Here is a 26,072-nt window from a genome sequence, read left to right on the forward strand (position 1 = left end):
CCTGCTTTTGAAAAGAAATGCTAAGGGTTTTCATTGATTCTAAGGCCGATTTTCTTAAATGAAAAGGTCTTTCGCAAAATCTGGTATCCAGAAAGAAAAAGGAAAAATAAGACACATACATTAAATGAGATTGGGCATCTGCTTATCAAGGTCCCTTACTTCTCAGGTAACAAAAAACAAATTAAGCACAACAGAAAAACTTTACTGTTTAATATGTAACTCCGTCCAAAATGTTGCCCAAGGTAATGAGGCCTTTAGGTATGTCCTTTAGAATGACTGAAGGAGCTACTTCACTGACAGCAGTACCGCAAAATAATTAGCTGTGCCTCATCAACTCCATTGCAACCTCTGAGCAATCCCCTTATGATGTGACCAATTCCTCCTTTGGGAAATACAGACTTCTGTGTACTGTAATAACCTGGAATCACAAGGCCTCTTTCACACTGAGATTTCACACTTCACACATATAGAGTTCTGTAGTTAATAAAGTCCTACAAAAGGTAGTTAGAAAATTAAGTTTAAATTTAGTTTAGCAGGCTGGTTTTGTAGTCTGGGTGGATCCGAAAAGGCAAAAGCTACCCGAATAATGTACTATGCATTAAATACATTCTATATTCTTGTTTCTGTGAACACTAAGAATAATCAGAAATTTATTGTAAAGACTGTATAACTAAGTTGCCAGCAGCCATATCACCCTGCAGCTCACAACTAGCAACCCACTGAAGCTAAGCAGGTGTGAGCCTGGTCAGTACCTGGATTGGAGACCTCCTGGGAACAACTAAGGTTGCTGCTGGAAGAGGTGTTAGTGGGGCCAGCAGGGGGGCGCTCACCCTGCGGTCCATGTAGGTCCTAATTCCCCAGTATAGTGAGGGGGACACTATACTGTAAAAAGGTGCCGTCCTTCGGATGAGATATAAAGCCGAGGTACTGACTCTCTGTGGTCATTAAAAATCCCAGGGCGTTTCTTGGAAAGTGTACCAATTATGGCCTCCTAATAATCCCCACTCATCTCCTTCCCACTGATAGCTGATGTGTGGTGAGCGTTTTGGCGCACTATGGCTGCCGTCGCATCATCCAGGTGGATGCTGCACATTGGTGGTGGTGGAGGGGAGTCCCCATTACCTGTAAAGCGCTTTGAGTGGAGTGTCCAGAAAAGCGCTACATAAGTGTAACCAATTCTTAAGTTAGGTTTAATTTTCTCTTACAAAATGTAATGCTCCTGTAATATGTTCAAGTCAGAATGTTAGCACATCAGCACAGCAAACTTGAAAACACAGCAGCTTAAAGATTTATTTATTCATTAAGATCAGAAAGTGCAAGATCACATTTGTTTCTAGGGAAATCAGTTTCTCATGTGCATGCTTAAATAGGTGTGACATTATCTACCCAACAATATACCCAGCTTATGCATTGCAAGACAAGTACTGATGCAGATTCAAGTATTTCTAAATCATTTAAATTGAGATTTAACCTAACAACGTTTGAACATTTTTAAGGTACTCCAGGCAATCTGCTTTAGATGTCAAAAAACAACGAATTGGTGCGTCAGTCACTGAAGAAGCAGAAATGCAGTTAAAGGAAGAAAGTGAAATTAAGCTGTCACATAGCAGCTGAAAAGATTTCAGGTGCTAATAATTAGCTATTAGACATGCAGCAAAAATGTCTACACAAATGCCAAATACAGGATTATTGATTTTTTCCTCAGTGTGCACACAGACAGATATAGATGCACCTAGACCACTCTTGATGTGTCGAATACTGTTGTACATTGCATTTAGACATTTTGAGGTATGGCATTCTACAGAATCTGGATATTGTTAATGACTGGACATGTCAGGAATTGGAAAAATTAGAAGTATTAGCAATCAGAGTCCTTTATATACACTTGACACACTGATGAACAAAAACACTTAGATATTTTCCTAATGTCATTACCCAAAAACAACATCAACAGAGTATGTTCTAGTAATATATTTTATAACCCTCCCCACTGCTATTCATTGGCTTACCACTGGGCTTTTAAAGAGCCCCGTTTTAAAAAAACAACTGTTTGGATCTTTTGTGCAAATGAAAAGAGTAAAAGCAACAAGATGGTGTGGTACATAAAAAAAAATAAACGGCTATATCTTGGCAACGACAAGCACGATTTGCAAATTGCTAATAGCACATTCCTCGTTAAGACCATCTCCCTGTAAAATCCTGCAACCCTTTCACATTTGCTGAAAACATCAGGAAAAAAAGTACTTCTGCTACAGCCTACTTCTCAACACAGGTCTTTGGTTTACACAGGAAGTGTTAACGGACCAACTTTGTGCTGGTCTGAATGCTACTGGAGACTCGTGTGTGCCACAAATAACATTAGACGTGCTGTGCAGCCAAATAAATGGCAAACAAAAGGAAGGAAAAGCAGAACAATAATATTTTTGCATAAATATGAGCGCCATGAGAAGGACACATTGTGAAACACAATAAAAAAAAACTAGCTTGGTGACTTTACAGGAAGCTGAAAATAAATCAGAACACCAAGGTACCAGGCTGATCTGACTTCACCACTCAGGATGAGTCCAGGACATACTGACTCTTGTATACCTGAAAATGCCACCTCTGCCCTACCACTCCAAATGGCTGCTTGACAAATTGCTTTGCAGTCTGGCATTTCCCTACATTACGACACCACTCAAGCAAGAAAACTGCTAAAGGGAGACAGGTCTCCAGCAAATTAGCCAATAAGGAGCAGGACATCTTATTGCCCTGGCACCAGTAATATACAGATTATTCTGTAACACTGAGTGCCTACACTTAGTACATACACAAAAGAATTCCATATAACAAATTAGCAATCATCAAACAAACAAGCTGTCCTAAATATTAACTAATTAAAATGGAAACCAATAACAAACAACAAATGAATAATAAATTAATGTTAATAGTCATAGGTTCTGAACAGATGTACCTTTATGTGACTAAAAAAATGGTGGACAAGCTGTTATCTACAACAAAGAAAGAACAGCCCTGCCCTCTGGTGGTAGAGATGAATATAACAATTCCACAACTCCAGTTCTCTTCAGGTACAGTGACAGAAAATATAACAACTGTTTAATATGCCAGCTAAACACAACATGACTTATCTGGTATTACCTTCAGCTAACCAAAACCGAGGCTGAAGAATATTATGGTTTTCACTCTAATTGAGCTCGAGCATAATTAAGCTGTGATACCAATTAATAGGTAGCACAGGAAACCAAGGATCTAGGAATAATAAGAGCTGTAACACATCTTAACATCTTTATTAAAAACTACAATTGTTCATTGTAATGCAATTTAAAAAACGTGACTTTTAAAGAGCAGCTGGCCCCTTTTCCATCCTAACGCAATGCTGTTAATATGGTGAACAAAACTGTAACATTCATCAACTTGTGCTTCTGATTTTTTTTTTTATCAGTGGCCTAAATATCACCTTTTTTCAGCTGTGGAATAGATTGACAAAGAACTGTATCCCCAGGACTTACTCGGTGTGGCCCTGAAAGACATTCACAGAGTGTATTGAAGGGTCTCTGAAGTCCCAGAGACGGAAGGTGGTGTCGCGGGAGGATGTCACTACCAGACGCTGTGTGGGATGAGTGCAGCAGTGGGTCAGCTCCTGATCGTGACCTGCACAAGAGCCAAGACGCATTACTGTAAGGAACTGAGCCGTGCCGGGTTGAAATAATAACGTCATTCTTGTAACGCAGCCTTCGCAGACAGACATCAAAATCCCCTTGCGACAACCATTTGATCACTAGGCTTGGACTCTCACGAGCACTGTGGGAAAGGAAATTTATGTTGTAAAAATGTCACCACTATTGTCCGTCTTTCCATAGAACAGATTCTTAAGATAGCAGCTAGCATTTAAAATCCAGCTCCTGTCTTGACTCACACATTAAAAGAAGTAACATTCCCATTGCATGGCAGTTACACCCTATAAACTGTGCAATTGTAGCCAACACAAGCTGTTATATATTTGTTACCATGTTTTGAGTGAATGCCTAAAGACATGCTTCAGAATGATTATATTTACTAGCTTTTCTGGTAAAGTTTAAGATCAAACTGCTATACAGTGAGAAAGTCAAGTTTCCTTTACATACTGTACAAGAGCTTGTAACTGTGAAACCTCACACCATCTCAGTGTATTATGCAATGGGGGTTTATTTCCACCCTTGGGTTTCTCTGGTGATGCACAGTGTCAAGCTCATTATATCCCTTTGCAACACTGTCCCTTGAGACTTGCATTTACTTTTTCATTATAAAAAACAGTACCTGCAAACATTTTCACACAATACTGTACATTCTTCCAGATTTTATCCAATCTGTAATTTAAATTTGACAAAATCTACAACCTCAAAAGCGACTTGATGAAGTGAGGCCGAGATGTCACTTGTGAAGTGAAAGCTGGGGAAATGAGTGGTTTATGGACTAGTAATGATACCGGCACCCTTTACATACTGTACAGCAAGAAACAGCACAAAGGTAAATCTGGTAATGAGGGCTAGTCAATGTTATTTGCCAACAAAATCCCAAGGAAACACCGCTCCCGACATTAAATGCTGAATCCAAACAATGAAATCTTTGGTTTAAATCCCAACGTTACCGTCACCCGGAGGGGTCTGAGAAGCACTGTGGGACTTTACCTGTGAGGGAGTGAACGAGTTCTGACGTTTCCACATCGTAGAGGTTAGCAGCTCGGTCCCAGGAGGCCGTGACCACCTGCTTCCCCCCTACTAGCCAGTCGGCGGCTATCACCACCCCCTGGTGGCTCTTCAGCGTGGTGGAGGGGATTCTGATTGTCGGGCACTCGCTGGAGACGTCACCATCTGCCTCTGCCTCGTCTTTGTCGGAGAAGTCCACATCGTCTTCACAAGGGGCCTGATGAGAGAGGGAAATCAGACCGCACATGTGCCGACAAACTGCATTCTCAAGCATAACCAGCTTTCGATCCAGCACGTTTTTATGACAGGCCCAATAAACAAGGGTGCAGAATATTTAGATGTTTTGTGGTTCTCACATGAACATTTTCGCCATTAGAGATGTGATTAAAATGGCACAGCATGCTATGTTTAGAAAGCAGCAAGACCCCAAATGTACATACTCCCGTTGCAAAGTCAATAATGATATAATGGTAAGGAAAATGAGAAAACGGAACAAGAAATACTGTTTTGTTTGATTCTGCTGCTTGATTTTTATAGATCATTTCGTGGGAGGCCATGGAAATTTCACCATTTCCTATTTGCCTTTCCCTGCAAATCGGCACTTGTCTAAGCCAATGGTTCCAAATTCTGGTCCTGGAGGAGTGTTGTATCTTCTAGATTTTGCTCCAACAGAGTTCTTAATCACAGCCTAATTCATTTAATTTTTTTTCCCTCTGGAGCACATTAATATATAACAGGATTTTAAAATGGGACCAACCCTCTGCCAATTTCTGATATTCAGAACTTCCCTCAGTCAGGTATGATGCCTGAAAAGTAAACAACCAGACCTCTGCAGAAGTAAAAAAAAACTATTGTACGAGTGTCTGATACAAGATCTTTCCCCCTGTGTCTGTACATCATTAATTCATCAAACAGTAAGAGCTGCTCACTCAGAAGTAAGGACAATCAAGTTCAGGAGTGGCTTCGAAAAGTTCCATGTGCTGAAGTTGCTGGGAAAATTACCCATGAAGTATGGTATTTCTGACACTCAGCACTGATTGAAGGAACAGGATGATTAAAAGTCTCAACAAGCAAGTAGATCAATTAAGTTATAAATCAGAACAGGAAATTCAGCTGGAATTAAAACCAGTGTCACTCCGGGACCAGGGCAGGAAAACCACTTATTTAACCACATACATACAGTACATTAAATAATATGTAACAGCAGGTCTATTTGTAAGCAAGTCGTTCTTGTTTCTTATTTTTTACAATGTGAGTAAACATTCTTTGAAAGGAAAGCTCACTTCTAGTTTCATAGCTCCAGTCCTGGGGGAACCCAAGTGGTAGTTTTCTTACCCAAACAGCAGTTTCAAGACTGCATGGCATTACAGTACATACAACAAATAACCCACATTACATAATAAATAAGTTTATGTGCAGTATATGTAAACAGTAAAGGATTACATATAAATGTAAAGGAGTGAAGAATTTTACACAAAGGATAATAAAGTGTTTCTCAACCTTTTCCATCCCATGGCACACTTACATAAACGAAACAACGTCGCGGACACTGCACTGGTCCCCACACACATAATCATCAATGGCCCAAGCGCATGATTAATAATATTATTAACAAAGCTGCAATATTTTGCCTGGGTCGCCTCGTCCAGGCAGTAACTGATGACAGTGAGATTTGGCCGAATGTGTTTTTGATATCAAGCTCGAAATACTCTGCTACACGTGAAACCCCACGTGTGCAGTCTTAAAGGCCGTGACCTTCATCTCGTGGACATGCACTAAACGTGCAGCATGACACTTTGGTTACCACAGAAAGCGTATATATCTAAACACAGTTTTATTCGCTTTTTTAATTTTCTCACATATAACGTTTCCAAAATTCCACAGTATACCCATTAATGCCTGAAGGACACCCCTGTGATGCGGCACACCTGTACAGACAATGTGTTTAATAATTTAGCCAGACTACTGCTGGCTTGCAATGTAGCACTCTTCTCTGCTTACGCCTGTGTCTGCTGCTGGCTGTGGGGTGGGCAGTTGCACCATAAACCTCCAGATGTGAGCCGTCTGGTCTCCAGATGCTGTTGATACAAATGCAGATGGACTGATAAATTACGTTTACCTAACAAATGACTATTTATTCATCAAAACGTTCTCCATATTTAATTAGGTACAAGCATTTCGGCTTGTTACAACATTACAAATGTGGTGACAAATAATGCTAACAACCATTTCAAAAAACCATCATGAAAATTCATTAAAGCAAATGTAAAGTATGCACATCCATGCCTCAAGTCAGAAAACTAAGCTTAATTAAGCGGCATGAAATAACTAAGCAAATGGTAAGAATACACATCAACTGAAAGAACTACTGAACTGTATAATGCACCATTTCCTTAGCAGTAATAATCATTACTTTGTTTAGTGGAGAGGCCTCATAAAACTTTAATAATAAGAGCATTCTAGGATTTATCTAAAAAAATAAAAAGCAAATGGGTAAGACCTGTACCACGGCATTTAGTATTTTACAGCAACATGTTAAATTGATATGTTAATGATTTCTAGCACAAACAGCAAACCAGTCTTGTAAATCATTAAATATTATTAATGTATGGAACCATATTTTTCATCTGTAACTTCAACATACAGTATGTATGTATTTTAACTGCATTCATACCATATAAATTATTTTTGTACATTATTCCAACACGCAAAGCCAGAAGAAGCTATCTATGTTTATTTATCACTCACCTGTAAGAGCAATCTGTTCCGTAGGATGAAACTTGATAGAGTTAACTAAAAAAAACACACAAAACACAACAATAAGAGCAATAAGACACAATTTGTATCTAACCTCAGCACAAGATGAACTATCTATGATATGAAGCTAGGACACAATTGTTTTTAAGCTTAATTATTATTTAAATATTAATATATTATTAATATTTTTTAACAACTGGATTTATATTCATCCAATGTGGAATCACCAATTGTCTCTTTACATCTCAGATTTGTTTTTGTTACATTTCATTAGGATACAAATTAAAATAGGTTCTACAGCTTTAGGGTTAGCTTTTTCCAATTAAAGTTCTTGGGACACAATCACAGTTATAGGAGGTGCTAAAGAAAGAAAAGGACTGGTGGCGTTCATGTTTCAGTTCTTAATTGGATTGTCCTGCTCTTTGAATAATCCTAATCCTAATCCTAATCATAAACAATATGAATCAAAACACAGTGGCAATCACATGTTGTGACAATGAAGACTACATACACTCATCTGTATTCATGTTCTAAAAATTCCAATCTAGTTATTAACAAATAAAAAGTAAAAAAAAGTAATAGTGGGTTTTTTTAGAATAGTATTTTTGATAAATACATTTGAGGATTTATGTTTGCTGTGCTAATTTAGGCATTTGTTAATCTCCCTAATCGTTGAGAACATTTGATTTCAGCTGTGAGTCTCTTTTTTTTTCCTTAACGGATGATGGCAATTTTACAAGCCCCTTACCTGATCCAGCATGACCAATATACTTAAGAAGGCACTTCCCAGTCTCAATGCTCCACAGCATAGCACTGTGATCTGTGTAAAAGGGAAAACATTCCCTGCTGAATTACACAACATCCACATGATCTCGGACTGGTGGCTTGGTTTGGCTGATTTATTTACACCATAATGTTTAAAAAGGTTGCTTGTTCAACTCCCACGGCCGGCAGAGGAATCCTACTCTGTTGGGCCCCTGAGCAAGGCCCTTAACCCCAACTGCTCCAGGGGCGTTGTACAATGGCTGACCTGTGCTCTGACCCCAAGCTTCTCTCCGTGTCTCTGTGTCTTATGGAGAGTTAGCTGGAGTATGCGAAAAGGCGAATTCCTAATGCAAAAAATTGTACATGGCTAATAAAGATATCTTATCTTATCTTTCTTATCTTACACTTTATAAAAAAGTATCAGGTTTTGCAAGTATAACTATTCTTAAGTACTGTACCATATTCTGTGCTGTATTACAGTAGTGCTATCACTTTTATCTGGAGCCAGCAATGTTAAATACAGAGGCGTTTCGTGCATTTTATTTCCTCGTGAATTTTGGAGTCTGGTTATTCTGTATTTCAGAAAAAAAATATCCAGGGGAAAAATATCTTCTGTTAACCATATTGCTCCCCTGGACATCCTGACGTTCAAAAAAATGCAGATCTACTCCAGCTACAGTTCATTTCCTGCATGCAAACAAAACGATCCCTCTTTTGTTCACATCCAGGTTTGGTTCCCCAATCAAGAATAAAATGAAAACACCTTCCATGTCTGTCAACAGACCCTGCCTGAGTTCTAATGTATTTCATGGAAGCTGAATGGAACAAAACCAATTGAAAAGCAGTTTACCAGCTGATGCAGTGCCCAAGACAACTGGCTGTGTCCGGGTGAGGCACACATCCCAAATGCCGTCCCTGTGCCCAACATACTCCTTCACCAGCTGGCATACGGCTCGTGATGTTGTGGTCTTAAAACTTGAGACAATCTGCAAAAAGGAACAACAGGATCCATACAGATCGCTTTGCACGCTAATTTTATTCAGGCGGCAAGCAGAGATGGAAGTAAACTGACAGAGAACTCCTGTTCCTTTTCCAGCGTAATGCATACTTCACGACTGGATACATATTTGAGCCGCAGGCTCTGACTGCGCTTGCGAGCATTTTCACAGCATGAGGGAAATTAAAATATGAGCGCTTTAGCTTGTTATTCTTATAACATGTTAGGAACAGATACGTTCCATTAACATATTAAGTTAACATTAACATTAACATTGTTAAGTTCCATTATGGATTTAGCCTCCTATTTGCCTGGATAAAAAAAACAACTAGAAGGAGTCTATTGTTTGATAAAAGAAAGTTCTGCAGTATAAGGCAATGAGAAATTAATACATGGTAATCTAAAGCCCTCTTTAAATTTCAGCCACATTCAGTTCCTTAATTAATGTGAATAAACACATGATATAGCTAAAATATCACCAAAGTGATGCATTACGAGGCACATAAATGCATAGACAGAAATATATGAGATGCACGTAGTGTATACAAAGACAAAAAAATGAAGTCTTCCAGAATATCACTAAAACTAAGCTCCACATAAACAGATACAGGACGAACAAGCACGGATAAAAAGTTCATAATTTTTCATGTGATGATGGCATACACACATTTGAAGAAAGTCTGAAGATGCACTAAAGCACCGATAGAAGGACTTTCTCCCATCATTCAAGAAAAAAAACACTCAGTAGCGCATAAAAAAGTATAGTGCCGAAACCTCCACATTTTCCTTTTAAGGTTAAGGAATCCAGGACCTGTGTAAATCTAATATTGATAGAACATGCTACATTAAGCAATCAGAGCTGTTAGATGTGTTAGATACTGCAAAGCAAAACTATACCTCTGATGGGTTCCTACAGCCTCCAGCTTAACTACCAATTCCAATAGCTCTCAATATTTTCTTCCAAAGCATTGTTGCATTGGATAGAAATGTCATGTTCCTCTTTGGTTTGCACCACTGAAAATGTTCTCTGCATTTTCTATATAAGGAGGAAAACAATGATGGCTCCAGACGTTGACACTCAGCTTGAACATTTTTAAAGTCTAAAATTCATACAATGTTTAAGAGTAACAAAAACCTTTGGGTATAAATGCAGAATGGAGATCTGTTTTCATTATTGTTTTCCTTACTGTTTATTGAATGGTGGCCAAATGATACTTAATACAATGGGAACAAACCCTGTTTGTCAACTTTTTACATCCTTTTTTTTGCACTAGCACTGACTTCCTGTATTGTATTTTCTTGTCCCTTTTCTAAGAAAATGGAGTAGCATTTGCAGAAGTGGAAAAACTGGACTCTGTCTGTTCCTAATGGCCATGCGCCACTATAATTCACAAATAATGCATGATTCTGTAAGGACTGACCTTTATAAGAAAACTGATTTCATAGAAAGATTATAATTATATTTAGTAGAGTAATATTTCACAGCACTGCTCGAGCTAAATATTTCAAGGACATCTGTCAGCTACCCAGGTCATTTTGAAGGGTGTAATATTAATTTGTCGCCAGTTCATGCTTCAATATGACAAGGCGTTCAGGCTTTTCCTTGCTACAGTAATACTGAATATTATTGTTTGGTCTATTGTTTTGGAAAAATAAAACAGCAAAACTTCAAAAGACAATATGTACAATAAATTGGAGTTAGTCAGCACCGGATTAGTATTTTGTTTCTTTTCATTTTAGTTAAAGGGCTTATTAAAAAACAATCCATCCATATATAAATCATCAAGTATCTTGAAGTTGGCATTTTGAGCCCATTACAGGGCTGTACATGCACAATGGCACACGGGAAGCAAAGAAGTTACCCATGAGTCTCCACCCCATAACTCCCAGTTTCCCATATTGAAGTTGCGGGGTCCACCTACTTTGCCTTGGAAAGAATGTGAGCGCTATATTGTAAGTGAAAGAAGAAAGCATTTTAATACCAAACCAACTGAGTCATAACGTCTTATACAGAGCCTTGGCATATTAAAATGAGACAAGAAAAACAACTCCACAACCTGAAATAAATTATGAATCTGAAATTGTCCAACTTCCTTTGGTAGATCTACTACCTGCAGTGGAAATATTACTAATATTATTAGCTTTCTGAAAAATGCACCATGCACAAGATATAAGTGCAAATGTACCTGCTCTAATATTCTAATATTTGGTGTTTTGTCGCAGTGGTATTCTCTCTCTAGAAAAGCTTTTTCTGTGTCCATTTTAATACTGCATTGCTCTGTACATGCTAAAACGTTTCTTTAAAACACCAATACTTAAAATGACTGGGTACAGACTCCTTGTTGACAAACTTTGTATTATAATCATTTTCTTTCATAAGCCTTATCCCAGCCCTTTATCATGTGATTGAACCACAGGACCTTTGAGAAAGTGTAATGATAATAAAAAACCTTTTAACTGTAACTGCCAATAACCTATAAGTCCGCATTAATAACTTGGACTTGTCACCACAGATACTGGAAAGTACCTCATACTTAGCAAAAGAATGACTAGCTCAAATGTACGATCACCGTATTACTCATTAGAAGAATTTCAAATCCTTAATTTGCTGTGCTCTGTTGTCACAGATACAATGTTCTGACATCTAAAAACATCAACAATATATTATTTCTTATTAGATGTAAACCTAACAATACATTTACTATACATTTAAAGAAAATGAGCTACACTGGCCAAAATATTACAGACTCCCACTGGCTGAAACCCTGGATCTCTATGAGCAACAAGAATGACACGAAAGGCAGTAGCATGTATACTGCCAAGTCCTGAAAGATTTCATGTGACTGAACGTCACATTCCAGCAGGATTAAGATCTGGGGATTTTTCTAACCATGGGACCAGCTGCAAACCAGTCCCCTGCTCCTCAAGCCCACCAAAAATAGCCAATGACAGACCTGGGTCATCTGACCTTGGACAGTCTGATAAAAACAATAATAAAAAACTTTATTTTATATAGCGCTTTTAAAGGTGGCTTCTCAAAGCGCTTCACAGAAATGACAACAACAATAAATAAAAAAGAAAACACAAGATAAAACACAATTACAATACACAGAGGAGACTGTGGATGGTGGTAGTATAGTAGGAGCAGAGGGGTAAAGAATGGAACCAGTTAAGTAAAAGTCCTGATCATGAGGTACTTCTGAGTCTTCTGTTTTTTTTGCTCCAAATTACTTAAAGTTATTGAATCCATTATTTAACCAATTGCGTTATTCTCTTCTGTGTACATCTTTATCTTCTATGTTTATTCTTTCTGAGAAACAGCTCTCTATTTCAGCATGATTTAAAACAGTTACCGCAGCTATCCCATAACATTAGATAGCTAATAGATAGCTAGTGTTTGGAGTCTCTGACACTGCCCTCAAATGGTTTAAGTCTTACCTCACTGATCCCTGTCACTTTGTCTCTCTCAATGGGTACAGGTCTGAAATTGGTCTTGTCAAGTCTGGTGTCCCTCAGGGCTCAATACTGGGCCCCTTGCTCTTCAGCATTTACATGTTCCCACTTGGTCAGCTTTTAAGATCACATGGCCTCAGCTTTCATTATTACGCTGACGATACTCAAATATACATCCATACCAAACCCGACACTGATGTCTCTATTCTATCTAATTGCATCTCTGACATAAAAATTTGGATGACTCAAAACTTCCTTCATCTTAACTGTGACAAGACTGAAGTCATGCTTATTGGTACCCCCCATCAACTTCGTAAAGCCAGTCCTGTAACCCTGTCTGTAGATGGCTCTGTACTTGAGCTCCAATCAAAATTGAAAAACCTTGGGGTTATATTCGATTCTGGCTTAACATTCGACCCACATGTACAGCATACTGTCAAAACATCTTTTTTTCACCTTAGAAATATCGCAAGACTACGCCCTATGCTATCATTAACTGTGGCTGAAAAGCTGATCAACATATTTGTATTCTCTCGAATTGACTACTGCAATGCTCTGCTCCCTGGGGTATCTAAATCTACTCTGAACAAGCTGCAGTATGTCCAAAATTCAGCAGCCAGAATCCTGACCAGGTCTAGTGCAAGTGTTCACATTACTCCTATCCTGGAGTCCTTGCACTGGCTTCCGGTCAAATTCCGCGTAGACTTTAAAATCCTCATGCTCACCTACAAGGCTTTACATGGCTTGGCACCTCAATACCTGTCTGAACTTTTATCGCCCTACTCCCCACCTCGCAACCTCCGCTCTTCAAATTCTGCCCTCCTTACTGTCCCCCAAGCCCATCTACATTGTATGGGCGACAGGGCCTTCTCCTGCTATGCCCCCAAGCTCTGGAACTCTTTGCCCAAGGATATTAGAGAGTCACCTTCTCTAAACTCCTTCAAATCCAGACTCAAAACCCTCCTTTTCAGAAAAGCCTTTACTTAACTGGTTCCATTCTTCACCCCTCTGCTCTTCTTAATACCATCTTCCACGGTCTCCTCTATTGTTATTGTTGTATTGTTGTAATTACAATTGTGTCCTGTCTTGTGAAATTTTCTTATTTATTGTTGTAGTCTTCTTATTTATTGTTATTGTCATCCTGTAAAGCGCTTTGAGAAGCCACCTTTAAAGGCGCTATATAAAATAAAGTTTATTATTATTATTATTATAATCCTATAACTTTAGAAATAGCACACAGCCTAGCCCCCTCAGTAACTAGTAGTGGGCTATGACACAGCGTTTTTAGGCCAATTTCCAGGACTTTTTAATGTCCATCCCCTTCTCTTCCTTAACGGCGCCTTGTGCCTGTTTCACTGTATCTGCTTGGTCTCTAGACTGTCTTAATAAAGTAAGCCAGATTCTACTCTTGCAATAATTTAGCATTCCTAACATACTGAACTCCCATTCTCAGGTTTCCTAGCAGTTTTTTTTGGAGCTCTGTCTTCTGAGACATACCTTTTCTCTGACTCCTTCCACTAGCTCTCAGGCTGCTAGCTGATGACTGTCCCATCTTTCAAATGATCCTTATGTCAGGTAGGGTCAACTAAGTGTATGTTTCAATTTTCTGGAAAAATGTGCTTTAAATATTAAAGAATATGGTAAAATAAATTAATTATACTACTGTGTCCACTTACTTCTTGAAGAACTATTTTAGGAAACCATAATTACTATCAATATCAGGTCTACACAAGAAAAGTAAAATATGGTCATCTAGAACTGATGAGTATTGTAAAGATCCAGCACTGTTTCCTATTTATAATACAATGTGTGCTTTAAAAATCTGGATTATAATGGTATCTCTTAATTGGTTACACACATTCTCTTAACGATACACACACTGTACTTACACTGAAGGCAAGAAATATTTCCAACATAAATTCTCTAGACCCACTTTTGTGTACTGTAGCAAAAATGCAGTTACATTTAGGCAAGCTAAAAGCATCTGCACAAAATAAAGCACTGCTAATAATACACAAAAACTTTAATTTTAATTACTTAGAGAATTAGAGAGGCATGCCAACCTACACTAAGGTCCCTGCTACCTACTATTTCAAATACCGCACCACGCAAAAGTCTGAAGAGACTTGAGGTTCTCTTGAAAAGGCTTGGCAGCCTCCCCTGATGAGAATACAGCTAATAAAGACCCAGCTTTTAATGAGTGTGAAAAATACAACATATTTCTGTGATACACTCTTTATAAAGCTATTGAAGTCGCACTGAGAGAGCGTCTATACAGAGGAATGTTACAGGAGATGCTGGATAGTGACGAAGTCTTGCTTGCTCATTTCTTAGGCATGAGGAACTCCAGCATTCACTACACTTTAATCCACTCTGAAACAACACAGCACATATCACCCACCATAAAACTGTACAGACATACTCTGTCCCAGGTGAACCACGTTTTAAGCTCCTACTGGAAACTGCCCTCACATACCATTTACCAGCAAACCAGTGGTGCCCAACTCTATAAACTTGGGAACGGTGTTAATTGATCCAGTTATACCAATGATTAGAATTATGTGTAGTTGAGAGTATATGTGGAATTAAACTCTGTAGAAATTGTGTCCTTCTAGTACTGGGGGTCTGCACCCTTGATATAAACAGTTGCTCAAAGGTATTCAATTAGTTTTACTATTTATTACAATAGTATCTTTCATTACTTTACACGCTGTACTGTTCTTTATTCAGATTTAGAAAAAGTTGTTTACCTTGCTCGTAGAGGCTTTATAAGTGGTCTTCAGTTTCTGAGACAGCTGACTCGTACTATGGCTGGCTGTACGGATATAAATTTATGATTAATCATAGTCGTAAACGTAACATTGAAACTGCAAACTCCAATGTCATTCTTTACACAACACAGCATTACAAGTCTATCATTACACTTATAAATGGCAAATGTTACCACTTAAAAGGTAAAGCCATTTTAGACCTTTAGATCTACATTATTTTTTATCTGTTTAAGAATACAGTGTTAACTCAACCTCTCAACCTGTTTCACACATTCAGAGAATGCAAAAGAGAACAATTAAGAGATCATTTCTTCATAAAAGTCAACGTTTTGAAACAGCCAGCTCTGCATTTGTACTTGCAAAACAGTCCCTTAAAACACAGCATGACCTGAAACCAAAAAATACCATTACTTACACCATACAAAATACCATTTGTTGTTCCTGCAAATTTCTGGATTCTTTAATATTACTACTGCAATGCAACATAGACCACAGCAATCCTTATACTCAATGAAAATCCCTGAAGACAGATACATAGTGTATTCCCAGAGAAAACAGCCAGTTCAGATAGAACCATACATGGATTATATGACTACATAAACAAAGACTGTTTATTCTCTTTATGTTACTGCCATGTTGCTGAATAGCTATGTTTAAACAGAAACCCTGAAAGTGCTGAACCTACACAAAACAATAAATACTAACATTCAAGTAATGCAATTACCAAATGGTGAGGAATATACACATTTTGCAAGCCAAGGACAGAGATCAAAACACGGCATTAGTAAGCCATGCAAACTGTCCCAAGTACAGTAGGGTTCAGAAAAAACATTTTTTTCCATAAATGTGAAGTCTTTTGGCGGAGAGGAAATTGAAGGAAGAGAACTCTACAGATGAGCAGTCTTTGGCTATAATTACTTTTTTACAAACCTTTTGCCTTCAGTGGGCCCTTACTCAGATCCCCTCCATCAATGGTTTGTCCTTCGGCTGCCAGTCTCTCATTAAGAGTATCGATCTCTCTGCGCACTGTGGGACAGGAACATCAAGATGGCAGCAGTGTGGAGTGGTGGGCTGGAGTCTGGACTTGTAACTGGAAGGTTGTGGGATCGAACACCAGCTGGCAAACTGCTACAGCAGAACTTCACTCTCATCACTCCAATAAGACACCCTGCTGTGTATGTAAATGGGTACTCTCCATATCATTATTGGAAATAAGAACTTGCTCTCACATGAATTATGTGGTTAAGGAAACACCTGCTATGTCAAATGGTGAACTGACAAAAGAAATGTTTCTGAAAGGTCAAACATTCATTTTGACATTTAACATCTTGACACAATATTTTAACAACATCAAAACTCAAGCTTTTTACAGCACCACTTTTTTTTCTCTATTTTATGACACTTAATAACGCCTAATTATTTATCCAGAACTTGTTGTGAAATTAGAATCAACTGAATTCATCCTCATGCCTACATTGTCAAATATGCAATGTTTCAAAATTACGTTCAGGAAACAAGTAGCACATTTTGATGAAGTGCATTCATCTACTTGATCAAGTAAAATGGTTGAAAAATTAATCTTGTAATTAATACTGTTTTTAATATCAACATATTTAAGTAATAGTATAAATAAAGTCAAAATAAACAGTACTTACGCTCCACATTTTCAATATAGAGATTTTCAAACTCTCGCTCAATCTGTCCAAACAGGTCAAGAAGATTGTTTCTCAGAGATACAGGGAGTTTAGAATCCTAAGAAGAAAAAAGAAATAGGCCAAAATTATTATTTTTTCAAAACAAATTAGCTGCTATTTCTTTGGCATTAAATGGCAATAATAATGTTCTTAACAGCTTACATAACAATATAGCAACAAATTGATCTACACATATATACAATAAAAATAAATATTTTGAAAACTGGAAAAATGTCAGGAAAATAAATGATCAATTAAAGATATAATTACAAACACAAACATCTTATAAGAATTAGCCGGGTTCATACAATTATTTGTAGTGATCATGTATAATAGTATCATGTATAATAACCCTACACGTCCTAATTCATATTCTGAATTTATTTAACAAAGGATAATGCACAGGTCATTGCATCAGTATATACACTCCATACAGTATGTGCAGAATGAAGTACAAAATAAAAATAATTCACATAAAGAATAAATAAAACTTATGATGATGATAATGATTTGAAGCAATAATAACTACAATCTGTATTTAATAATCGCATTCTACAAGAAACATTAACGTTTTTTTTATACCAAACAGCTTTGTCCTGGCTGGATTCTGCTCAGCTATTTTACTTGATTCAACATCATTTGCTCTTAAATATTCACAAAATGAATATAAATAAATAAAACCATTACACATTCTGTTTTAGATGACACACTCTGTTGACCCACATTTGAGGAGCTGCCCTGTTCCAATTTTATTTAGAAATAAATACTGATATATTTTTTTTTAATGTGGAAGTACCCCCTTTTAGGTTTAAGAATAATACTCCTGTTTATCTCCACAAGTGGACTGATCTGATACGAGATGAGGTGTATGAAAAAGGAATTGTAAGACAGAAGTCAACGAACAAATACACATTAGGAAAATGTGGACAGGCTTTGTGAAACTGAGGTAACTGGAGATTTGAAGTACTGGCTTCCTGGAGAACTGTAGATCAATCTTCATTCATCTCAAGCAATTGAATCTCGGCAGATTTTCCTCAGTTTGGAAGCCTTTCCTTTCACACTGTGTCCAGTGACAGTTACTTAATAGCTGTTTTTCACCAATACACACCTGCATCTAGACCCTGCCCAGAGCGCTGGCACTTGATGCACAAATACCTTCCCAAAATGTTCAAGCGTTGTGTAGAATACATGAGGAGTGAAATGGGCCGCAAGTGTTTTGCGATTGCAGACAGTCAGCTGTTGTTTTCCTGGCATTTAGCCCTTTTTCACTTACTTGGTTTAATGGACTTTGGATTTAACAGACAGAATCTGCTAAAGAGTAATCCGTACAGTCAGAAATACCAGATTTTCCCTGTAATAACGAATTGCTCACAATGGGTGGGTTTTTTTTTTTTTGCGTTTTGGGTGTTATCGAAATTTAAGAAAACATCCAAAAATGCTAACAATATGTAGAAAAGCTCTGTAGAATGCACAAAAATTAAAGCAAGGCACAAAATACATGGATTGAAAACTCATGAATGGCTCCCCAGTTGCTTGTGATGGTTGATGTGTTTCTTATGCTTTAGAACATGAATACAGTATATGAAACACAGGGAATGAAGAGCTTGTACTGTATATTTATGATAAAGTCACATTGCGTTGATTACAAGTACAAAAATACATCAAATGATTCAGTAAGCACATATGAAGCATACATTTTTTTTCATATAATAGTGCGTTTGGGCTGAAAAAATTTCCTTTGTGATTTAATGGACATTTGGCTATAACAGACACCTCTTCCTCTCTATAAGTCTGTTCAACTAAGGGATTTACTGTGTGAAATACAATAATTGTATTGCACAACAAAGTGTTGCTGACCAGCAATGCAGCATCACTCCTTTAATTAATACAGAAACCTCTAAATTCCCAGTCTGAAGATGGAGAACTTAATTGTTCTTGTGACAACAAGAAGCCTGATCTCATAATATATGCGTGACTAGCCCTGGTCAATACTGGGATGGGAGACTTTCAGAGAAACCCAGGTTGGTGCTGCAAATGGTGTCTGGTGGACCAGTAGGTGCTGCTCTTTGTTCTACAACATCATTTTCAAACTGACACCCCAGTATGGTGATCAGGGACACCGTGAGAAATAAAAGCACCAGCCTCCAGATGAGACGTGATCATGATTAATTGGTCAAAGACCTAAAGGCACTTTCTGAAAGACTAGCGGTGTTAACCCTGGTACAAAATGGCTTGCCTAAAGTTCCCACTTACACCAACTGGTGAAGCAATTTTTAATTTCTCTGCCGGACTAGTTGTGTAGTGGGGATCCTGGCGTTGCAAGCATAAGTGGTACACTTCAGAGGCGGATGAGGTGGACACCTTTTATGTATAAAGCACTTTGGTATCCTTTGGGATAAAATGCACTAGAGGCGTGACTTTGCTGGTTTTACTAATGTTAATGACAGCCAAACAGCAGCTGCTGCCCTCTGCCACCATGTGGACAATACGTGCAACAAGCTCAAAATATGCAGTCACAAGCTGATTGCTCCAAAATATTACGGTGCAGCAGCATTGGAAAGAAAAGTAACTGACCTTCAGAAACCTGCTGGCAAAAGTTCCCATTTGCCCTTTTTGTCCTCTGCTAAGCACATTTTAAATATCTAATAGAGCTCTGCAGCAAAGAACATTGGGGGATGAGATTCTTTCAGATAAAATAGAAGAGCAGCATTTTCCTCTTGATCTATGAAGCTTCCGAGTTTCAAAGGGATCTTTGAATCATCATCAAACAGAGACAGCCTTCAGTTATTACAGCGCAGTGGCATTTTGTATTCCAGGCTTGTGAAAACCGTCAGGCAAAGCAGCCAAAGGGAAGGTTGCTTTCGACGTGCATAAAATGATGCAGACTTTGGACTTGCAAAGATGCTTCTATGAACTTAAACAATCTTAAGTTCAAAATTATCCCCTGCTCTACAGCTAGAGTTGAAAGAACTTTTTTCAGCTTTGAAGCTCAGGAAAACATTGACACGGCAAAATCTTGGCAACTTTAATGATAATTGAGAAGGGGGTGAGGAGTACTCTGTGCCACCAGCCCATTTTCTACAATTTAGGCACAGTGATGCTCTTGAAACAAATATATTTTCAAAAGAAAATGAAACAGAAATTTCTTATGAGGAACTCATGGTACTGGCAGCAGAAATGTGTTTCAGTTGTAACCGTTAAAATAAAGACCAAAAGAAAAATCTTGGTTTTAATTGTCAATTTCATTAAAAAATGAAGTAATTTCTATTTAACAGCCTTATTTTAATTCATGCAGAACAGTTATACAATACAGTACAATACAGTTTTGTATTGTACATTTTCAAGGTGATATATTCATTATGAATATGAGTTAAAAGTACCACAACTATAACAGCAACCTGTGTAAATGTAAATTGCAAGGGGTGTGCTGTTGTCAGATTTATTTACAGCAGAAATAATTCATGCAAAAATATAACCAGCACTGGGAATGCCAACAACCCAAAAAAACAGCCAGAAGCATTTTATACCACTCATCACTAGCATCCTGTAAACAAAGCATGTCGTGGTCAAAAACACATTCTGGACAATTTTAAAGAAAAACATGCAATGCCTTTTTAGCTAACTGACTTCAGGAAATAGCACTATAAGGTGGTAACATAAAGTACACCAAAACGCTCACTACTATTAAAATATCTCTTTCTGTTCCATCAGTTTCAACTCCAGGATCCAGGAGAATCAACTTCAAACTTGGAGACCAGGAGTGTTGACTTGAACACCACAAAGTCACAGAGCGGCTCTTCTGAGGAATATATTCCCAAGGTGACAAGAAGGTGACAAGCTGAAACTGGATCCATCTTACACCCGAAACATCTGGGAACACCTCTGAGACCAAGAAAAACAGACTGCCATGAATCATGTTTGTACATGAACAGATTCATCACTGTGCTATCAAACCTGTCCCTAGTTTCCACAACTCCCAGCCTAGTGGGTTCATCCAAACATCATACGGTCATACATTTAAACTCTCTACACTTACGCATTCTTGATGTAACACAAATGTGTCAAATATTGTAAAAAAGAGGAAAATATAGTGTCTTATAAACAATATAATGTTTAAATTAATGTTTGACACATGTTGGCTTGGACTGACTGGATTAAAATCCTTGAGATTGAACGTGATAATAAATAACAAGGCATGTAATGTACTTAATGAAATATCACCATTTCAACCAGAAGCCAGAACACACAGCATAAGGAACTCTACTCAATGGGGTTGTGAACAATTAAGTTAAATTATATTCATCAATTGACTGCTCACCATCCGGTGTTAGAAAGCAATACGAAGATTCAGAGGAATTCAAATTATTTTTTCCTTTCTAGTCTACAAAGCATTTCAAGCACATTTCAAGAAACTTCATACACACTTTAAAGACAACGGTAGTCAAGGTTTGGTTATTTCCCGACACTGAGCACACAGCATGAGGGTACAGACAAACTGAAAAACACATGCAAATGGATGAATCCATGTTAGACATTAAGAGAACTAATTACTCTCTACAGGAGAATAAATGCTACATGAGAGCAAATCTGTGGTCTTAATTACTCCAATAATTGCAAAACCCCCCAGCTTTACTGAAAGCTTGTTTCATCTGGAATATGTTGTTAAGTATCGAAATGTTTGACTTTTACACTCTTTAAGGGTAATACAGTAGGTATTCTTGTTAGAATTTGCATAGATGTAATGGTTTTATGATATTGCTATTTCTCATGTATCATTTTACCCCCTAGTCTGTAAGAATATCAATTTACAGTAATGTCAGCTATTGAAGCAAATCCATTACCTACAAAAATCAGAGGCCATGACAGCTGGGGAGCAGCTTAATATTGCCTTTAATTTTATATGATCATAGCTAATGTTACACGACCAATGTGAGGGTCAGAGAATTATTTCACAAATTATATTGTTGAAAAAAAAACATTCTACCAAAATATTATTTCAGGAATCCATTCTTAAATAATGATTTTATCGTTCACATCATAACATGTAACAGCACATTATATAACAGCATAACAGCACACTAAATAGTACTCTATAAGACTGCAGTCAGGATCCTACTGGCTCCCTTATTTTTAAGCAAGAGGAGCTAACTAGCTTACCTCCATATTCATGAGTCCACTGATCCCAAAGTAATGCATTAAAGTGGATTAAAATCTAGGTAAGCAGCCAAACATTTCATGATTTACCAAAAAACTGCTTTTGAAATGCTAGTAAAAAACTATTTCCACAAGCTTCAGAAAACTATACTCTCACCCGGCATTGACAGCACTATATCAGAAGAGCCGTGTCAAAATGAAGGTAGCCATTCTCTTTTCTGTCAATGCCACATGTAAACACACATTGAAAACATTGATTCGCAAACAACAGTTGGTCACTTATTTTCCAAAGCCCCTCAAGCATGTGCCTAAAAACTAAAGGTCTCCTTGGTTACCAAACATAATGGCAGCACTGAGCAGGCTGAAGGCACCTGGACCTAATCTCTATAGTTAGTTTGCATTAGGAATACCATCAAATAATGAGCCAATAGTAACTAAGAACAAAAAAGATTGGGGGGAAATTAAAAGAATAATTAGCAGGTAGATGCACAGACATTATTAAAAAAATAAAATGTGCTGTGACTCACTTATTAGATCAGAGAACAATGAGACGCTAAGGACTGTTTTGTTATGTAATAGATGAGCTGCTATACGGCTTGGAGCCAGTTTCTGAATTACATCCGAGGCAGGCAAAAATATCTGAAATTCTTCCAAAGCCCATTAAATGAATTACTAATCTCTTTTGGGGTGTAAAAGGCATTTTTTGCTTAATTATCTATGGATCAAAACAAATTAGATTTGATAGCCAGGTATTTCCAGGCAGCGGGAAACCATCCATTATCATGTCTTAAAACAAGGCCAAGAAGACACAAGACTATCAGGCACATAAGATGAGGTTCAACCATTTTCCGCTACTTTTGTTTGAAGGAAAATCAACTTTAACGAATGTGAATCTGAAAAGGGGGAATGTACTGCAAAGTCTGAATTCCAAAAAATGAATAATGTCATCAGGTTAGATAATACAAGAGTTTTGATTAAAAGGAACACTGTTGTTTGCTTTTAGAACTGTTATAAAACAATAAGCATCACTTCACATTGCTTACTCCGTTTCCTTTTAAACAGCCCCCAATACTGCAGTTTTACAAGTGAAAACACCCCTACTGTACAAGACTGTATACTGCATTATATAGTATCCAGTATATCAGGTTATATATAGGTTGTGAGGTCCGCGCAGAAAATCATTGGGACCGAGCTAACCTTCATCAACTGGATATATCTCGTCCGCTGCCACAACCAGGCTTTAGCTACTGTATACATCGGGACCTAATTCACCCTGGTCACGATCTGTTTTCACCCCTGGGTTCTGGTAGGAGGTATCGCAGTATCAGAACTCTGACGAATAGATTCAAAAACAGTTTCTTCCCCCAGGCAGTCCGCATCATAAACAGCTCAAATGAGCACCTGCACTTTAAGGTACTGCACTGTTTGCACTACATCCTGGCTGTATTATAACGTCTATTGTCTAAATTTATTGTCCATGTCTGTTTGTCAGTTGTGCCTATTTTTTTCCTCTAATGTTACAACCGAACGTGTTAAAGGGGAACTGCCAAACTATTTTTACTTTTCGGGGTTATAATGATACGGCTATGATTAGAGCATTTCAAACCACAATGAAACGACTGTACCACATACACCATAACGTGTACAAACTCCAATCTACATCACAAAAGAGACAAAGTTCCAATGTGTGTGTTGCGCCATATTGCCGTCATTGTCTGCGTTTCAGAACGAGGCAACTAAACGTCCAGTAACATGAAAGCAGCCCTATTACATTGTAAACATGCTTTAGTCCAAGCATTTTCATGAAAGCAACACATTAAAGTCTTTTTTTAATTTATCTAAATATTGCACTAACAGGATTTATATTTTTGGAGGAGCTGCTGCGCCAGAGCACATTCCATCACCTGAACAGCTGATTTGAATGAGTGCAACTGAGAAATCTAACAGAGCAATATTAAATTCAGCTGTAACTTTTGATTAAATAATAGGACATAAAACTTTGCAGCACATGGTTTGGAATATCCCTTATTGAAGATACTGTATGCCTTTCTTAAACAAAAGCACAAATTCAATTTAGGAAAGTGATGCAACAACTGGGCACAGAGAACTCTGGCATGTTTTTCAGTGAATACTTAGTTCGGGTATCTGATTACACATTCAACTAGTAGAATCAGCTTCTTAGCATCAGCACTAATGCATCATAATACTATTTTGTACTGGAATAAGCTGGTACTGTATAAGCACCTGGAAAAGACATCACACTGTTCAAAGTCATACTGTTATTTTCCTTGGTATTAACAATATCATGACCAATCAACCCTTAAAAGGTTTCTACAAACAAAGTATTTTGAAAGAATATCAATATATATTATTTAATTTGTTACTTTTCACTACATTACTTTACATGTAAAGCTTTTTATCTTGTAATGAACCATAAGACCATTGTACGCATGTATGTAAACACAATAAGACAAAAGGATCATAATCTCTCACTAGAAAAAGGCTTTTGGATAATGCAAGAAGCAACAGAAATGAAATACTATACAATGCATCAGAAGACACTGTATAGTTCTCTTTACATTCCCTTACAGGCAAGACAGTGGGATTCTGAAAAACAATACTATGATGTTCATACAACTGTTAAAGCAAACTGCAATGTGAATCTTGTTTCTATTTGTTGTTCTCAAACTGTCAGTTTTAAAGCCTCCTAAACCACTTTCAAAATGTCAACAGAACTATTTGATGAAATGTTAAATATGAGAGAGTATATGTACATGGACTCTCACACTCAATGCCTTCTCATTTAAAGATGTCTTCAGTGCCTTCCCATTTAAAGCTTTTTATTTTGCTGCTAGGTTAACCACTGATCAAATCTACACAATTTATGCTGGTTATGCATCTGGCTATCATTCTGACTAGCTCTTGCAAATGGAATACCTTTCTATTGATTTTACGTTCCTCTTAATTGTGCCTTCATTAATCCAATTTCTGCATCACATCAATGTTTCCTGTGCAGTAGAGTTGGGCTTATAATTGATTTATTTGGACATGTGACTTCAGACAGTGAAGATGTATTTAGAACCCCAGTCACCAGGATCTTTACCTCTTCTCAGTAAAATGAAGTGGCAGTCAATATTCTAGGAAATTATACTATTAAAACATAGAGCTTAATAATTATACAAATAAATGTGTAGCAGTATTTAAATTTAACCATGACAATATTTGTCTTCAAGCATATACATACCAAACAGATACAGAAACACCCATATATGCAGATATGTATATGTGCAGTAATCTGGCATCATACAAACTTCATTTTGGTCCTCAAAAACTGCTCATGGAGGAATTTAAAGTCCCATTACTTCCTGTCTAATAATCTTTGATTGGTTCCATAACTCAAAAATGTGCCTTAAAACACCCAAACTTCACCTTAATACAGCACAACAGTACCATAGTATGTTGTTATTAAAGTAACATTCCCCATTAATTATTCAAGTAACATGCTCAAAGTAATTTGCCAATGCATAAACAATAGATAGAAAAATAATAACACTCCTGCTCCCTTATGGCAAAGTACAGCCATTAGCAAATGTTTGAACATTAGGTACTATCCTGTACTAGTGTATACGCACTTGTTACACATAAGCCTTTATTATAATAGGCTAAAAATAAATACTTCATCCGTGCAGATGCTAGAAAAGAAGAATCTGGGCAATGCTTTCTTTACAAGAGCCTACCTCATAAGAGTGAAAATCTCCTTGTCAAATGAAAACATAGGTAGGAATTACACTACAGT

General features: G+C 37.4%; 1 protein-coding gene across 5 annotated transcripts in view; it reads right to left on the reverse strand.

The window, feature by feature from the left end:
* The window catches only part of wdr37 (WD repeat domain 37), a 49,430-nt gene that overhangs the window by 16,177 nt on the left and 7,181 nt on the right, over nt 1-26,072 (reverse strand). For 2 of the 5 annotated variants that reach the window (XM_088643781.1, XM_088643782.1), the window contains exons 3-12: nt 17,084-17,180; nt 16,359-16,454; nt 15,408-15,472; nt 11,067-11,150; nt 9,058-9,193; nt 8,191-8,262; nt 7,434-7,478; nt 6,687-6,763; nt 4,668-4,905; nt 3,510-3,651 (exon numbers count right to left, since the gene is read on the reverse strand). In XM_088643781.1, the coding sequence (XP_088499907.1) occupies nt 3,510-3,651; nt 4,668-4,905; nt 6,687-6,763; nt 7,434-7,478; nt 8,191-8,262; nt 9,058-9,193; nt 11,067-11,150; nt 15,408-15,472; nt 16,359-16,454; nt 17,084-17,180 (1,052 nt within the window). The remainder of the gene's footprint in view (nt 1-3,509; nt 3,652-4,667; nt 4,906-6,686; nt 6,764-7,433; nt 7,479-8,190; nt 8,263-9,057; nt 9,194-11,066; nt 11,151-15,407; nt 15,473-16,358; nt 16,455-17,083; nt 17,181-26,072) is intronic. The other 3 variants (XM_088643783.1, XM_088643784.1, XM_088643785.1) reach the window with 3 other exon arrangements.

This window comes from Lepisosteus platostomus, chromosome 8 (genome assembly GCF_059453375.1).
Source record: "Lepisosteus platostomus isolate fLepPlt1 chromosome 8, fLepPlt1.hap1, whole genome shotgun sequence".
Lineage (NCBI taxonomy): Eukaryota > Metazoa > Chordata > Actinopteri > Semionotiformes > Lepisosteidae > Lepisosteus > Lepisosteus platostomus.